Source organism: Capra hircus, chromosome 21 (genome assembly GCF_001704415.2).
Source record: "Capra hircus breed San Clemente chromosome 21, ASM170441v1, whole genome shotgun sequence".
Classification (NCBI taxonomy): domain Eukaryota; kingdom Metazoa; phylum Chordata; class Mammalia; order Artiodactyla; family Bovidae; genus Capra; species Capra hircus.
The window spans coordinates 30,141,425-30,159,389 of record NC_030828.1 but is presented as its reverse complement, the minus strand read 5'-3'; the positions used below and the strand labels follow the sequence as shown (position 1 = coordinate 30,159,389).

Genomic DNA, 17,965 nt, shown 5'->3' with positions numbered 1-17,965 from the left:
AATTAAACTTAACAGAACTGTCAACAAGCAGCTGAGTTTGTCAACTGAGCAACAGATGAGTCCAGAGTGGTGGGTGTTCAGCACATAGGACAGTGTGCGATGGGTATACAAGTGACCTTTAGTGCCCTGGAATAAGCAAAGGTGAGGGAGGGGGTCAAGGGGAATGTTCTCATGAAAGCAGTTAACTGGTGCTAGTCTGTCGCCCCTCTGCCCACTCTGAATACTTTGAGCAGCCATCCTTAGTGGCAAGCTGAGCCAAGATGAAACAAGGCATCTAAATGGGTAGGCGAAAGCATACAGCTCAATTCGTTTGGGAATTCTTTATTTGTGTAAACCGAAGGGTCACCGATAATTAGCACAATTCAATAAAACAGAAGCAGCAGCAGTTTAAACAAAGTAAAATACACATAAGATTATTTGTCTGGTTACGAGCTTCAAAAAAGGACCCAAACAGGAGTATTGGTTGTGGTTAAAAACTCCCTTGTGACAACGCAAAGCCGCAGGTTAGAGATGTTACACAAGGGCCAAGGAGGACATGAGTTGCCTTTGGTGTTAGACCAAAGGGTTCATGAAAATAGTGACTCAGTTTCTGAAGATTAAAGACAAATCATGCTAAAGGTGAGGACTGGAGGAAGGATGGGGAGGTGCCTGAAGGTCAAAAGCTGAGCCAAGCCCCAAGGGTGGCACAATTTTGTGAATCAATTCAGGCTGAGTTTGCAGCTCCTCTTTCCCTGGTGGTGCTGAGGCAGAGGGTGGTGATTTGGTGCTTTGGGGAAGGAGAAGCCAGTGAAATGTAAAATTAATAGCCAGTACTCCAGGTTCCTCAACTGCAGTCAAAATTTATATGGTGAGGCCTGTTAGCCCTATCAGCAGGAGTGTGGTCCACTTCCGGACAGCGACAGGCAGGCTGCGGAAGAGGGACTGCTCCCAGGTCCGAGTCAGGGTCCCCCAAGGGACCAAAGGACAGGAGATCGAGGGCTGTGTTATGCACCATGCTTGATATACGTCCAGTGAAAAGGAAAGACCACCCCTTCACGTCATTAAAAGCTCTTACCAAGAACAGTAAACCTGAAGATAACAAAAATAACTGAACACACAATCCACTTGTGTCTTTGTACCCGATATATTACCTGTACGCTATGAACAAAAATTACATCTCTCATTATATATTTCTCCAATCTGAAGTCTTTATTCATACTCAGTAATTCATGTAAAGTACAAATTAGTCTTTGCTTTCCATATCACTAAGAAATATACCATATTCACTGTTTTTGATGTAAACTTTCCCAGGAAATTTCTCTTGTGCCCATTTAGTTTTATAAGAATATCCTCTCATGCTAGTATGCCAACATTCTACTTTATCTCCATTATATTTTTTCGTAAACCAAGAATATCAGTCTTTTTCTTTAAAAAGTTAGATGTTTTCTCTTAGTATTTCTGTCTCATGATATTTACAGTGAAAGAAAAACTATTTTAACTGAAGCATAATATGGTTAACAACAGCAAATGATAACAGTTCACTTGAGAGTTTACAAAAAAAAATATACCAGATAGACGTTTAATAAATAAAACAAGCACTTGGAAGAAGTCCTTTGAAAGCAGGTCTAGGGACATTACCTGCATCCTCTGCACAGATTTTAAGAAAAAGGCCAGGTCTAAAAATGTACTCTGTCAAGAAACGAGCAACAAATGCATAAATGCACACATAACGGGAAGTACTCTAACACAGGCTGATGCGGCGTCCACTAGGAGTGACTGGTGCAGATACCGTCTATAGAAGCCTTAATCTAAATCTTTTACTCGGCGACAGATTTCTTCTGTGAAGTCCGAGCATTTTGAATTGCCTCCCAAATCTTTGGTTAAGCTCTGAGAAAAGGAAAAAGCAAAGACAGAAAATGTACCCACATGTTAAACCGAAGCAAAAAACGTTTTTATTTAAAGTCCTCAGTGAGACACTGGCTGAGTGAGTTACCTGGCTACTCTTTCATTGAGTTCCTCATTTCAAAGTAAGACAGGCTCTACCACCATCCACCTACCCCAGGCGGACTTGGAAAAGCTAACTGGATAGTGTACGCAGAAACACGGCGAGAACAAGAACAAGTCTGGGACCTCCCTGGTGGTCCAGTGGTGAAGAATCTGCCTCCCAGTGCAGGGCACATGGGCTCAATCTCTACTCAGGGAACTAAGATTCCAGGAGCTGCAGAGCAACTAAGCCCGCGGACCACAGCCGGAGAACCCCACTAGCATGCCTCAGCAAAGACCCAGCACAGACAAAGTTAAACAACAAAACAAGATGCTCTCACCCCAAAGGGAAGGAGGGATGCCCTCCAAAAATCTTCCCTTGATCTGCACAGTAGAGTCTAAGGAAGCATTTGATCATGGACATTTCATTGACCGCAAATCTAAACAAGAGGTTGCATAAATCTCTTGGGGAATTAAAGTTTGTTTTTTAAAAAACACCTATTTTGGTGTTTTTTGACCTATTTTGGGAGGCTGAGAAACCAACACTAGGGAAGTATTTAAATTACTAACTCTTCAACTCCCCTCTTTAGGAGAGAAATCCTCCCATTTCCCCTGTTTTCTACCAGCTTATGCTCTTTACTCCCAAATAGAGCTCAATATATTTAATTCTCTCATCTCATCACATCCTATGCAATTTAAAGAGCCTACTATGTAATTTAGGCATCTCTCTGCTGGGTTCTATGAGTAGCTTCTCTAATACAGTATCAGAACAAAAAATATATATAATCACATGCCCTTCAATATGACTATATCAGGCTGTTAAAAACAAGCTTGGGTTTCTTATATCTTGGCCACAGAAATTTCAAAGTACAGAATTTTTAAAAAAATAAGCAGCAAACCTTGAAGATAAACCTTGCGCTAAGTGAAGTAAGGCAGTCAGAACAGAACATGGGTGTGATTCAGCTTATGTGAGGTGCCTAGAGCAGTCAGATTTACAGAGACAGAAAGTAGAATGGTGCTTGCCAGAGGGTGAGGCAACAGCAGAAAATAGGGAAATCACTGTTTAATGGGGACAGTTTCAGTTCAGGAAAATGAAAAAGTCTGGAGATGGATGGTGGCGAAGGTCACATAACAATGTGAAAATGCTGGGTATTCAATACCCAATAGGCTGTGCATCTCAAAAATTATTAAAGTGGTCAATTTTGTATTAGGTGTACTTTATCCTTTTTTAAAATGATAACTTAAAAAAAAAAATGAAGAGATCTCAGGCTAAGGATCAACCTTTTGGGCCCAGCCTTGTAAAGCCATGATCTCCTCCATTCTCCCACTTTCAGAATAATCGATCACAACCCTCCCACAGGCCACAACCGCTTATAGAAACAGTGAAGCTTGTTGGGTAAGAGCCAGACTAGGTGTGAACCCCAGCTCTGCCAGTTAGGAGCTGTGAGACCTCGGACAAACTTCCTCATCTATGTGCTCAGTCACTTCAGTCCTGTCTGACTCTCTGAGACCCCATGGACTATAGCCCGCCAGGCTTCTCTGTCCATGGGATTTTCCAGGCAAGAAAACTGGAGTGGGTTGCCATGCCCTCCTCCAGGGGCTCTTCCCAACCCAGGGATCGAACCTGTGTCTCCTGTACTGGCAGGTGGGTTCTTTACCACTAGAGCCACTTAGGATGCCCTCATCTCTAAAATGGGCTTAATTACAGTATCTACGCCACAGAGTAGCAGAAATGTGCTGAGATTTTATATATATATATATATATATAGAGAGAGAGAGAGAGAGAGTATAAGATCATGCAAGTATTCAAGCATCAGCCATTAATACATCTATAAAACTTCTATATTACTTTTATATCACAGATGCATTTAAAGTGACACAGAGCACCACTGTATTACAGACAAGTCTACACCTGTGCCTACTGCTAGATTTCCAGCTCCTTGAGGTCTTAGACCTTACTTTATTCCTTATTTTATTATATCCTCCATACTTTATAATGTATGCAACAGATGTTTGCTGGAAAGAGGAAAAAGCTACTGAGAAAAACTACTGGACTTAGCCAAGATCCCATGGGTAGCAACAGGATAACCAGGTCTGCCCTGCTCTGACCCCCACATCACTGTCCTTCCCACTGAACACTGGCACCCCTGCCTTGGTGCTTCCCAACCCTCCCCTGAGGAAACACACGGGTCCTCCCTTCAGAAGATGCAACATGTGCACACCCCCTGAGTTCACCCAGGGAGCCTGCATTAGGAATGCCTACTTGATGTCCAATCCTTTGGCCCTCTTGAAAAGAACCATCATCTGTCCTTCACATACAAAACCCAAGGAGGAAATGAATTTCACCCAGCCCAAGTGTGGCAAGATCACCGATACCTTTCCATCCTTAATTGTAGCAAAACATGCCGTCTCAATCTTCGCAGCGTGGTCAAAAAGCCCCATGTGGCGCAGCATCATCACAGCGCTGAGCAGGAGGGCCGTGGGGTTGGCCATGTCCTTGCCCGCAATGTCCGGGGCAGTTCCGTGAACCTGCGGGGTTGGGGGTGGGGCACAGTCAGAAGCGGGACAGAAGCAAACAGTTCTCCTCTGGGGAAGCTGTGCTCTTAATCAGCTTTCCCCTCCGATGGAAAACAGCTACAGAACAGCAATCCAGACACAGGTTTTAGAAATAAAGCCTCAGAAAAATGAAGAGCTAAAGTAATTTTTTTTAAGTGTAAAAAGATGAACAAACAATCCTATCCAGTGAACTTCTGGTAAAATATTTTAACTGAGGAAGGAAGCACAATACACAATAAGGATATAAAGGAAACCAGAGGGAAATGAATCAATCAACTGAGCTTATACAAAAAGCTAAACAAATCTTCACTTTCTTTTGACAACTGGAAAAACTCAAAAGTTAACAGATGTTTATGCAGATAATCCCTTTTGGGTTCTCACGTCACTCTGATTTGAATTCAGCTTCAGGTGTCACCAGGGTCCTTACCGACTCGAAGATTGCAACTCCATTGGCTCCAATGTTGCCACTTGGTGTCACACCAAGACCTCCAATCAATCCCGCACACAGGTCACTGGGGGCAGAAAAGCATTTCAAAGGACATTTTGAAAAACAAAACAGCTTACCTAGTGGTCAGACTTCTATCTTTACATACCATTCTCCACTAAGAGAACCTTGGGCTCCTTGAAGAAACAGCTGATTTCAGGACTAGTCAGGAACATATAGGATGAGCCTGAAGCACCTTACTGTGCCAGAGAACAAATAAGGGTCAGGGTCAAGAGGGCACAGACACAGCTCAAAGGGACTGACACTGGCCAAGTCTGCACAATCTGAGCACCAGTATCGATGATGATAGTGAGGGACAGAACCCCTGAGTAAAACAGAAGCCGAGAGTCCAAAAGGACATAAGTAAGTCAGTAAACAAATAAGACAGAAAGAAAAGCTTATCCTTCCAGTAGAATGCCAACTAATAGATGTAAAAGGAATGATGGATTTACAAAAGCACCATTTGGCCACCAGCATGCGTATGTGTGCAAAGACAGAGAAATGAGGAGGAGGCAGGAGGGAGTAATGAAGTAAGTCTGATAAAGATGTTAACATTTGGTGAATGTGGTGCTGAGTACACAGGATTTCTTTGTACTGTTCTTGCAACTTTCCTGTAAGTCTGAAATTATGCCAAAAGTTACCCCCCAAAAAACCGTGTAAAAATGAACACCTACCTTCCTAGCTATACATGATACAACACTGAAATCAACCAACCAACCAACAAAATATCTGTAAAGTGGGAAGAGGGAACTAATGGTCAGGGAACTACAGTCCAGAGCTAATTTGGCAAATGAACAAAGGAATAACCTACCCAACATGTAACCATTATCACCACCTGAACTATCAGAATTCAACTCATATCTTCTAACAAATCCTATTTTTATAACCCTTGATTAAAATTCTTAAGCCACAATTTATTTTAGAACATTTATAAATAAACTGTAGGCTAAAAGGGTGCAGCCAGACTTACCTAAGGATGTCTCCATACAAATTTGGCATAACAAGAACATCAAACTGGGACGGGTCTTGGACCATCTACAAAAAATGCATTTGCGCATTCAGCAATCAAAAACTGCACCACATGAACACACTATACACCACAAAACATAGCAGGTAAGTGTGAATATATACTTACATTCAAACATACTGTATCAAGGTACATCTCATTAAATTTAATATCTTTACAGTTTTCTGCAACTTCCCTGCATTTTTGCAGAAAAAGCCCATCTGACATTCGCCTGTATTTAATCAAATAAAAATTGTTGAAAGCAAAGACTTGCAGAGAGAAAAAGATCAAATCAGAGAAGTAAAGTTCAAGAAATTCAAGTTCCAGAAGCCAAGATGTCTGATTTCAATTACAGTAAAAAAATTTTGGGGGGCAATCAGTAAAATGCAAAGTTAAATGTTTTGGGATACTTCTGGAAGCACAGAAGGGTAAAAAATGTAAAGGAGTTTGATCATAATGAAGAAGACTATATTATCTAGCAAGAATTAAGAAATATCTATTAATAAGGAAATGTTAAAATTGGCTTAAAAAGGTTAACTTACTCAATTATTTAAATAGTTTTACTATTTTACATGCTCAACACTTTTCTTAGGTTAGGAAACCTGCTTCTTAACACATCGAGTTAGCCTTTATTGCACTAGGGACGAGGAGAATTCAAACTGCTAGAATGATACACTGGATCAGATTAGCACTATGAGCACTATTTTAAGCTCCTGAACAGGTGGCCATTTCAGAAACATTCCTGCTATTCCCCTCCTAACACAGGAACAACTGCGCTTTTATAGACTTAGCTAACAGGCCACCTCATCTGGGGACCTGGTCTCTCTGGCTTCCTTCTCTTCCCCTGCCTTAAACTGCCAGGACCTGAATTCCTGCTCCTTCCAAACTTGTTCATCACCCACCCGAGGAAACACATTAAATAGGAGACTGTGATACAAGAGCAATGCCCGACCCTCTGACTGGCTGCAAGGCCATCTTCCAGAACTATCAGGAAGCAGTGAGCAAGCTGCAGAGAGGAAAAGCAAGCCCTGCCACTGCTTGGCACCCACACAGCTGGAGGGAGCACCGCCCACTGGGACTCACATGATGTTGGCTTTGTGCACGGCTGTGACGTTGCTCCGGTGGTTGTTCCGTGCATATTCAAAGGCAAACTCCGCGATGCGCTTGCTCGCCGCCTCAGTGATGAGCTTGATACTCTGCACAACGCCATCCACGATCTGAAAGAGAGGAAGTCCTGTCTTGTTGAAAGGGTGTGGCTCCAGACCGCCGGTGTGTGCGGACAACACCATCTGTGCCGGGCCTGCATGGCGCCAGCTGCCAAGGCGAGCATCATGCATATGGCATGTCAGCAGGGTGAGTCATGTTCACCCCAGCCCGGTGAGCCACATATTATAAACCCCACTGCACAGATGAGGAAAACCGAGGTACAAAGATGGTCACCCATGGAGCTGAGGACTCAAACTTCAAACAGAGGACAAGTTCCCAAGCCTGTGCCCTCAAGCACCACGCTCCCTCCCCGAGGCATCCGTTTGAGGCGACAAGACAAATACCCACAACTCTTCACTGAGTGAAAGGGAACTGTCTTTGGGAAATATTTTCACCTGGGAATTTGAACAACAGTCCCAAGTACATAGAAAGCAACCTAACTAAAAATGAAAAAGGATCCAAATGAACATACCACATGCTCGATTCCACTGTATTCTCCTTCTGTGTTCTCTCGAATGGTGACAATATTTACATCATGGTAAGGGGTTTTATAGCCTTCGATTGAGACACATGGTCGGACATTTGCATAAAGGTCAAATGTTTTACGCAGCAATAAATTCATAGATGGGTGGCCAGCAGCTATTGGTGTTTTTAAAGGGCCTATAATAAAGAAGAATATGCAGATGACAATACAATACATTCTGGTCTTTTCTTTTTCTTTATAAACACAAGCTCTTAATGTTGACACTTGTCCCTCAGCATTGAGTTGGGGAAAGGACCTAGCAGATACCAAAATCCATGGATGCTCAAGTCCCTTATAAAATGACACAGTATTTGCATATAACCTACATACATCCCCCTTTAAATCATCTCTAGACTACTTATAGTGCCTGACACAATGTAAACAACTATGTTAATAGTTGCCAGTGGAAATATTCAAGTTTTGCTTTTTGGAACTTTTTGGAATTCTTAATATTTTCAATACATGGTTGGTTCATGTTATCCATGAATGTACGATGCATGGATATGGAGGGCCAACTGTATTTGAAAATCTAATTTTCATTTTTTCCACTATTCCATCAGAGCTATATTTAGGATCCTTCCTTTGGACATGAAGTAGCTGTGTGACATGTCTAACATGCATGCTTCATGAAATGAGGGACACTTTTGCCAGTATCGTTTGAAAGGACAGACAGGGGCTCTGTTTCTAAGTCTGATGCCCTCTTCATAAATGAGCCCACGCATAGCTGGTCACTCTCAGGCAGCACTGAGCACACGCTACACACCCTGTAAAAATGTGTTCTGCTCTAACTTGACCTTCTGCTTCAGATTCAGATATGGAAGAAGTTTCCTCAGTGAAGCTTTCTGCAATATCAACTGCACTGAACACCGACTGACTGAGGACCAAGCGCTGTATCAGGTCCCTGACATTAGCTAATCCTATGACACCACCTCCCTAGTGCTTAATTCCAAGCTGTCACACGCCAGTACTTTGAATCATGGCCTGGAGCGTGTATAAGCTAAAATTAATAAAAACGTAAAAATCATGCAAAAGATAAACCCAGGTAAAGATAAATATAACATCTGTCACAGAAATCAATAATAACGATCACACCACATCAGCACTACCTTTCAAGCCCATCTTGTTCTTATCCATGGACTCTTTGGCTTCTGGAGGGATCATCCACTTGCCTCCCGGCCCTTGAATGGCGGTGACGTTTCGCTCTTCCCACTGAATAGGAGCCTAGATGCCACACCACAGAGCACAGTGAACTGGAAAGAACTATATGTGACTCACAATCACACTGCAGCTATAAACAAACTTCTTCAACTTTGGATGCAACTGGTGAAAACACATACAGTCAAGGTCCAGAAAGTTCCTGGCATGCAAGAAGAAAGGTCATTCTCCAGCATGCCCAGAGGGATTCTCCACGTTACCCTTGTCCAGTCATCACTCCTAGCTGCCACCTGCCCACTGCTTGTTTTCACAACGACTCTTAGCGTGGCTATAATAGAATATCGTGTGGAGCAGAGAAACAGGATTCATCGAAGTATCACATAGTACTGATGCATGGATGAACTTGGAAAACATTATGCTGAGTGCAAAGAGCCAATCATAAAAGTCATGTAATTTTAACACTCTATTTATATCAAGTGTCCAGAATGGGCAAATCTACAGAGGGAGATGGCAACCCACTCCAGTATTCTTGCCTGGAGAATCCCATGGTTTGAGGAGCCTGGTGGGCTGCAGTCCACGGGGTCACAAAGAGTCGGACACGACTGAGTGACTTTACTTACTTACTTACAGAGAGAGAAAGTAGATCAGTGGTTGCCTAGGGCTGGTGATGGGACGGGGCAGGGTGGGAGAGATAAGGGTCATGGGGAATGGCTGCTGATGAGTATGGGGTTTCTTTTTGAGTGATGAAAATGTTCTAACATTAGATTGTGGTAATAATTACACAACTCCATGAATGAAATGAACTGGATACTTTACATGATGAACTGAACAGTATATGAATTAAATCTCAATAAAGCTGTTAAGAAAAAAAAAAGAAATATTATATAACCTATAAAGGCAAGAATTTTAAGGTATAAACCAGTGCTATCCTTTCTTTTCAACCACACTTTGCATTGTGTACACACACATCTGACAACCAACGGGGAATGCACTAGGAACAGGAATCAGAGCAAGACTTGGTCCTGGCTCATAAGGAGCTCACAGCTGAGAGTGAGCATCATTCACCTCCCTCAGGGAACACTTTTACATAAGCATCATTTCCTCTGTAGGAGTTTTAATTAGAAATGCATATAGAAAAACATGTATATTTAGCATAAATAAATTGAATTCCTTGACTTTTATCTGTTGGTATCAAAATTAACCACTTATTTAATTTTATACATTATTTCACCTAGCAGCTATAAATAGCAATAATAAAGCATCAGGTCAAACAAAATCCAACTTTCCTAAATTCCCACTTTTAAATATCTACCTGCATTGAAGGATAGACTATTTGACAATAATACCTCATATTTGGTATTACCACACCCAAAAAAAAATCTTTCAAAATCTCCTATATATCAATAGTGTTTTGAAATATCTATTCTGTTTTCTTTCTTTTTTTTTTTTTTTGGCAGGAAGGTAGAAGAAGGTAGCATGAGGGAGACAGGTGACTTGGCAGGACTTAAAGACCTTAAACCAAGGCAGAGTTCAAAACTCCATAAAAATTACAGTACTACTTGGATTCCTTTATGCATAACTGATGCCAACGCAGTAGCTTAAACCATTCACAATGATGGCAGAAACAACACTCTTCAAGTCAGAATCTGTGAAGTTTTAGTGAGAGACCTCACCAACTTCATACAAACGTGAACAATTCATCCTAAGAGTTCATAGACTCCAAAGGGCTAAGAAAAGTTTTGTACGATTTATTATCAAAAGTATGTAAACCCACTTACTTTGGCAGCATCAAAAATCTTCATAACTGCAGCAGAAATTTCTGGGCCAATTCCATCTCCTGGAATTAAAGTTACTGTCTTAACCTGAATATAAGAAATCATCAGAGGAGACAGTCAGAACTGATTTTTGAAGGTTTAAAAAAAGAACATCGTTCAGAAAGAAATCCAGTTTAGGGGTTCTTAACTCATAAGAAATCCCTTTAAAAAAAACAGACCTACCTCCCAACGGCTCATCAAAGCAGAGGCAAGAATCAAGAGATGCCACAACTCTACTTCCTAGCTGAGTCCAGAGGTTTCAAAAAGAACTTAAGCAATGCTCTCCAGAGAAAACAAAAATAAACTACCAAGTAAACTTCCCACCTGAAATTTCTTTTCAGACAAACTACAAAGAGACCACTTGAACAAAGTCCGTAAAACCAAGGAGAGCAAAACATTTCAACAGTGTTCTCTCACTAAAATTTAGAGGGTTTCCTATGAAGGCAGGCATATTCCTCTCCAACAGGAGCCTAGAAATTTCCATTTCTCATATAACTCATTCAGTCTTACAAAACACTCTCAGACACCTCCAGAGTAGCACTGCAGTCTATTTTAACACAGAGAAAATCAGACTTCAGGTCAAGAGAGGGTCTGTTTTCCTGAGTTCCTTTATAAAACTGGCCCCTAATGACAGCAGTAATCCAAATAAGCCCAGTGAAGTTTATTTGGAACCATTAAGAATATGGTATGTGATCATGCCTGCAATGTCTGAATCACACATCGAACGACAAAGTGTCTCTATAATGTAACATCAACAATGTAGTGCAAAGGTTTTCAAACACAGGGGAAAAAAGTATGTAAAGGGAAATGATGAGAGGATTTAAGTGAGGACTTCATGTGGAAACTAAATATGTCATTATTTGTGGACTTTCCCCTACCTAGAAGTTTGACCCAGACAATGGTCCCTGGCCTTTCTCAGTTCTAGTTGCCTATGCTGGTTTGGCTAGGCTAGACAAAATAATCTAGGATGGAAACAATTTTCTCTAAGAATGAAAAAAATAAAAACTTTGATTAAAAAAAAAAATAACTGATTCGTTTCCCTGGTCTTAGCTTTCAGTGATGCTGCCTAAGGGGCTTCCCAGGTGATTCAGTGGTAAAGAATCTGCCTGCCAGTACAGGAAACTGGGGTTTGATCCCTAGGTTGGGACCATCCCCTGTAGAAGGAAATGGCAACCCACTCCAGTATTCTCGCCTGGAAAAATCCCATGGACAGAGCAGCCTGGTGGGCCACAGTCCATGGGGTCACAAAGAGTTGGACAGGACTCAGCAAGCACACATGACGTTCCCTAAGCAGGTGGACTAATTATTTCTGAATTTAGCTATACAATGGAAGGATTCTTTTTAAAAAATTAGTTTCTCTTCTTATTTCTCTCAAATATAACCACATTCCCACCAGGATAACATATATTTTAATGAAAAACCTGAAAATTAAGTAATAGCAGAGAGCAATGATCATCTCATTAGCTTTCAGAATGCATTTGAAATGCTAACAAGCCTCTTTCTGCATCTTTTGTAGCAAAAGCAGAGCCAAAAGAACCCCTTTGGCTTCTTCTTCCTGTTCTCCCAACATGTAATACAAAATGTCATCAGGCCACCAGAAAAATCTACTTTACTTCCAGAGTTCAGAAAGTCAATGGAAAAAAAAAAAGTACTATGCTCTTATAAGTACCTGATGGGGTAAGATGTTATATGGGAGTATAGGAATTATGAATCCAAATCAGATTCTGTAAAAAGGAGGTAAAATAAAAACATACAGGAAGTCACTGACCCACAGCCTTAGAATGCTCTAAAAATGTGGTATCAGTTTTTAAAGCACAGAACTCTAATGCGGGGAATTCTAAAAGCAGCAGATTTAATGAGAAACAGATGATCTGTTAACAGGAGAGTCTATGAAGACTATGTAAGGAACGTATCAATACATATAAGCCTATAGGGCTTATAGATATTTGAGGCATTCTTAACTGGTGATCAATCTACTGTTTTCAGGGAAGCTTACAAAATAAAAATGCAAAGCAGGTTTTGAAGCTTCTCAACAATTTTCTCTCAACTTGTACTAGTTTGGAAAAAAAAAACTGTCTTATCCAAATGAGATTGCAAAATAAAGTAACAGGCTCAAGGGTAATTTCTATCTATTTTTAAACAAGCCTCCTTCAAGATATCAATGTGACAGGCTTATATAGCCAGCTAGAATACAATCTTTTTTAAAATGTACAAGTGACCTAATAGATTTACACATGTTCATCAGTAACTTAAATATATAAGTATGGCCACTTTTCCCCAATTTTAAATAAATGGAGATTAAATGCCATATAATAAATGTGTTAGAGCACTTTTCTTGAGAAACTTCTAAAAGGGAAAAAATAAAAGACATAATTATACTCACACCACCAGCAAAACCTCTGGTCACCTGTTTTTGGTTGTGGAATGCCCCCAGCAGCCGAGAGACCTAAATTTAATATCAACAAAGAAATGTCATGCACAGAATTAACCACATAGTGTTAAAAGGCAGACATGGCACCATCTCTGACAGCTGGCAATGCTGCAGCTTCACACAGATATATTCAGGAATTTCCGAGGAATATTTTTCTCACGTATTAGCTCAACATAGCAAGCTCTCTTGGATTTGAAAACCAAAATTTTCAGTTTACCTTTGCTTTGAGAATTTAAGTACTATAATATGTACTTTTAAAGTCGATTTTATCAATATAAGTCGTCAAAAGATGTTGAAAATAGAATGAAACTCTACTTTTTTAAAACTCAAACACTGAATTTTCCTCAGATGATCTGGACAGTTTTATGTCCACACTCTTGACCACAGGATCAATTTGGGGGTCACACACACCCTAGGAAAACTACCACTAATTTTAAGAGCCAGCAGGGTCCTTATGAATCCCAGAGCCCAACTCACTCATTATACAGTGGAAACAGTGGGTCCAAAGAGTAGGGATTTGTCTAAAGCCACAGAGACCACAAAGAGACCAGAATCGGGGTCTCCTAACTCCTATTCCAGGGCTCCTCCAGTTACACACTCTGCCGATTCTTTTCCCATGAATATCAAGAAATTATACTTTGTAATAAAAATCTAAGAAAGTTTATTGAATACCATCTTGACATGCGTCATACAGAATGAAGATTTTAAATTATCTACTTCTGATAATATAGGTAATTTCATTATTATTGTTAATTGCTAGGACAGGGAAAGATATAAAAATAAATAAATAAACGTGATCTACTAACCCCATTTGGAGAAGGAAATGGCAACTCACTCTAGTATTCTTGCCTGGAGAATCCCATGGACAGAGAAGCCTGGTGGGCCACAGTCCATGGTGTTGCAAGAGTCGGACACAACTTAGTGACTAAACCACCACTGACCCCACTACCCAAAGATGCTGTTGGTACATCTTTTTTCCACTTAACACTATGACACACCAGAAATATAAATTCTAAAGGGTTATTTTGAACTTTGATAATTCAGTTCTTGAAAACTGGTACAAAGTCACATTACAACACACAGAATAAATTAAAGAAACTGGCTACATAGACCAAAGGTATTAAAACTAAAATTCATTAAAAGTTTTAAAGGTTAACTTTTTTTCATGCTAGATACTTGAGCAAAGATACATTTGTTATATCCTTAGTCATCCTTTTGGGGGACAGTTCTTAAAAGTCCTGAACCTTTGGCTATAATATCAGCATGTAGTAAAGAGACACCAACAGCCAAGGAGCTGAGAACAGGTTGTATCCTCTAACCCAGCAACTAGTTATCTCTCTGGACTGAAAATAAAATAAAAGATAGGGCATGACCCAAAAGAATATGCTATGCCAAAACCACTGGCCAAAAACTCAATCCTAGAGCATGGTTCATCTACCAGCAAATGGGCTATTGGAAGGAAGGGAGACTACTTTAAGGCTATGTTATAAAATTTGCGTGAGTCCTTCTCCCCACCCTTCAAAAAGAGACAAAAAACATTCACTCAAAACAGGCCCATGTCTTTGTGGCAAAAGACCCAACCAAACTAACTGACTTACAATGTAAATCCACAAGGCAAAGATTTTCATGTTTTGTTCACTGCTTTTCTATCTCCAGTGCCTAGAAAGTGCCTGGTTCTGAGCACACATAGTAGGTGCTCAGAATACTTTTGGAAAAACTGAGGCCAGTATCGCCCTGTCTGATGAGTTCCCACCCACTCCAGCAAACAGCTTCAATACTTGAAATAGTTTTCTCTTAGCAACCAGTCTTTTCCATATTTGTCATCTCTCCTTTGTGACCTTAAAGTAAGGCAGTACTGCACCTAAATCACCCAGAACTTAAAGTAAAACAAGATTTTTAAAAGCACAGACTGTCTTCTACTTTATATTGTACTTGTATAATATACATATATAGTTATATGTATTATATACATATATTACATCATTTCATTTTTTATAAAACCTGGGGAGATTATATTAGTAGCCCTTTTCAGGTAAGGAGACCAAGACCAGGCTCAAAGAATATGGACTGAACCTGTGACTTCACCCATAGCACCTCATTTCCTTTTTTACTTTCATCCTCCAACTTAAAAACATATAAATACACTCTTGAAAGTATTACAGGTACTCAATAAAAGCCTGCTGATGGGAAACTGCCTCATTATAATTATAGTATTTTAGAGCCAGAAAGGTCTTTAGAAACCCTTTAATTTTCTCTAAATAAAGCTTCTTTAGGGAAAAAAAAATTATATATATATATATATAAGCTTATACAGATCTTTTTCAAATAGAACCTGAAATGGAACTCTTAATAGAGAACTTATTTTGACTGAAACTCACAACCAGCTCAGCATCCCGGGACGTCAACTTCCGAGGCACTGCCTACTCCAGTCCCTAAAGGGAGCCTCCAAGGCACCACCTACTCCAGTCCCTAAAGGGAGAAACTGGTCCACAAAGGTCAAATGACTGCCAGAGGTCAAATGACTGCCAAAGGTCACACTGGGAGTCCATGTCAGAGAACCTCATCGTCTGATTCCATAACCCAACACTTTGTGAATACCTACGCATAGTTTTTTTCTTAGAGACTACACTAAAGGAAAAACAAATTTCCTAGCACTTTACTAGCTGTTTTAGTCTCTCATTCTGAACTTTTATGTATCGATCAAAGATAATTAGGTGTTAGGTGTAAGCTCAGTGATTAAAGGATTGACTTCTGTTTAGACGATGACACATAAGTTGCTTTACCTTCAGGAGTGAATGTGAAATAAGTTACCATTACACACAAGTCCAGGTCTGAAGAGGGTAACAAAGCAGAACCCAGTTACTAAATAAAATGCAGCTACTGATGCCCAACTGTCTGCTTGAAGGCTTTAAGATAAGTATGTTGATCGGTAGGAGAGCTTCAGACTTTTGTGTTGCTTCTGTATTAGGTGCTCTCACATTATTTTATTCAATCCTCAACATCTCTGTGAAGCAAGGATAGATATTTTACAGTTGGCTTATTAAGACTCACAAATGTTAAGTAATTTACTCAGGGTCACATGATCAGTCGGTGGCATTGCCAAGATTTAAACCTAAGTCTCCTAAATTCTGGTGTAGAGCACTTTTCACTAAATTAAACGTATGCAAACCTCACTTTATACTCAAAGCAAGGGAGAAATACAGTATCAAATTTTCTAGAGAAAAATTAAACTGCTTATGGTAGGTTTTTAGGGGATCATTCTCTAAGAGCAACAGGAGACCTGAGGGCCCATTTTTCCCTCTGCCTATGGAGAAGGCGATGGCACCCCACTCCAGTACTCTTGCCTGGAAAATCCCATGGACAGAGGAGCCTTGTAGGCTGTGGTCCATGGGGTCTGGAAGAGTCTGACACGACTGAGCGACTTCCCTTTCACTTTTCACTTTCATGCATTGGAGAAGGAAATGACAACCCACTCCAGTGTTCTTGCCTGGAGAATCCCAGGGGCGGGGGAGCCTGGTGGGCTGCCGTCTATGGGGTCACACAGAGTCGGACACGACTTAAGTGACTTAGCAGCAGCAGCATGATTTGTTGTCTGACCTTGACCACAGACAGAGCAGGCAAAATGGGACTTGGAACTGGTAATCCTGAGACACCTGAGTTCCTCTTCCAGTTCTGACAGCGATTTCCTGTGTGACCTTGAGCAATTACCTTTTCAGGCAAAGTTAGTTCCACTGAGGAACCAAGGAACTGCAGACGGTCTGCAACCCTTTCCAGCTCTGGCAGGCATCCCAGCTGTCAAGGTGAGATCACAGGACTCTCACCAACACAAGGTAAAGGAAAGGCGTTGCTGGTTCCCTCTCCCAGTCTCTGGGTGCTCAGGTTCCAAGGTGCAACGTGTCCCGTGTGCTTTGAAGGGGAAATAGCTACAACAGCAGACTGGGAAGCGCTCCAAGGGAGAAAAAAATCTGGCAGGAAAATGACCCCGGGATTCCCTCACCTGAGAAAACCTCTCAAGCCCAACGCACGTGCTGGTGGCTAGGGAGGTTACCCGGCCGGGGCCGGAGTAGAGACCGGGGGAAGGCCCAGGTCTTGCTGAGGCGGACTCTGTGCGCGATCTGCAGGCTGCAGGGCCGCAGCTTCGGAAATAGCCGGGATGGCGGAGCCGGGCCGGCGGCTCCGGTGACCTTCCCGGGCTCCGCGCGAGGCCTGGGCTCCGGCCGGGACAGATGCCGGCGGTGGCACTGGGGTCTCATCGGGAACAGGACCGGCGCTCCCCGCCTTGACCTTGATGCTGTCCCCGCCCCAGGCGCGACCTTCCGGGAGCGGGGCTTCCTACACACCGCCTGCGGGCCACCGAGCCAGGCGCACGGGCAGCCAGGACCGGCTCCCTGACTGTTCCCAGCCAGTCGCGCGCCGACGCCTTCCCATCGGGGCCCGCGCGCCAGCCCCCGCCCAGCACCCAGCACGCCCGCCAGCCACATGCGGGCCTGCCCGGCGCTCACCTTGGAGATCCACGCGGGCCCTGCCATCGCGTCCACTCCTCTCACCCCGGCGACAGCGGCGGCAGTAGTGCGCAGCCGCCCAGCCAGCGTCCGGAGCCCGCCCCCTTTTGGCCCCGCCCCCTGGAAGCCGGCCCCGCAAGTTCGCGGAGGGGATTTTCCGAGCACCCTCCTGTTCCCGGCCCTGGACACCCCGCTCCGCTGGCCAATCGCCGGGCTTGTCTCGCAGCGGCGGGCAGAGCAGCGACCCGGAAGCTGCCGGCAGGGATCTCTGGTCAGAGTCCTTCCTCTCCCGCTTCATTCATAGATTTCAGGGTTTAGGTGGGCTG

General features: G+C 42.2%; 2 protein-coding genes across 7 annotated transcripts in view; one reads left to right on the top strand and one right to left on the bottom strand.

The window, feature by feature from the left end:
* Positions 1 to 8,712, top strand: part of ACSBG1 (acyl-CoA synthetase bubblegum family member 1) — a 68,920-nt gene extending 60,208 nt beyond the window's left edge. For 3 of the 6 annotated variants that reach the window (XM_013973016.2, XM_005695090.3, XM_013973012.2), the window contains one exon: positions 8,544 to 8,712. In XM_013973016.2, coding sequence (XP_013828470.2) covers positions 8,544 to 8,652 — 109 coding nt within the window. In that variant the 3' untranslated portion in view covers positions 8,653 to 8,712. Of the gene's footprint in view, positions 1 to 15; positions 1,543 to 6,869; positions 6,892 to 8,543 lie in introns of those variants that run through there. The other 3 variants (XM_013973018.2, XM_013973019.2, XM_013973015.2) reach the window with 3 other exon arrangements.
* On the bottom strand, positions 1,166 to 17,738 carry IDH3A (isocitrate dehydrogenase 3 (NAD(+)) alpha). The gene is made up of 11 exons (XM_018066140.1): positions 17,640 to 17,738; positions 13,090 to 13,152; positions 10,671 to 10,754; positions 8,844 to 8,958; positions 7,687 to 7,874; positions 7,092 to 7,225; positions 6,138 to 6,240; positions 5,973 to 6,037; positions 4,946 to 5,030; positions 4,339 to 4,491; positions 1,166 to 1,866 (listed from the first exon to the last, which is right to left on the bottom strand). The coding sequence occupies exons 1-11, from the start codon at positions 17,664 to 17,666 to the stop codon at positions 1,783 to 1,785; spliced, it is 1,101 nt and encodes a 366-aa protein (XP_017921629.1). The 5' UTR covers positions 17,667 to 17,738; the 3' UTR covers positions 1,166 to 1,782.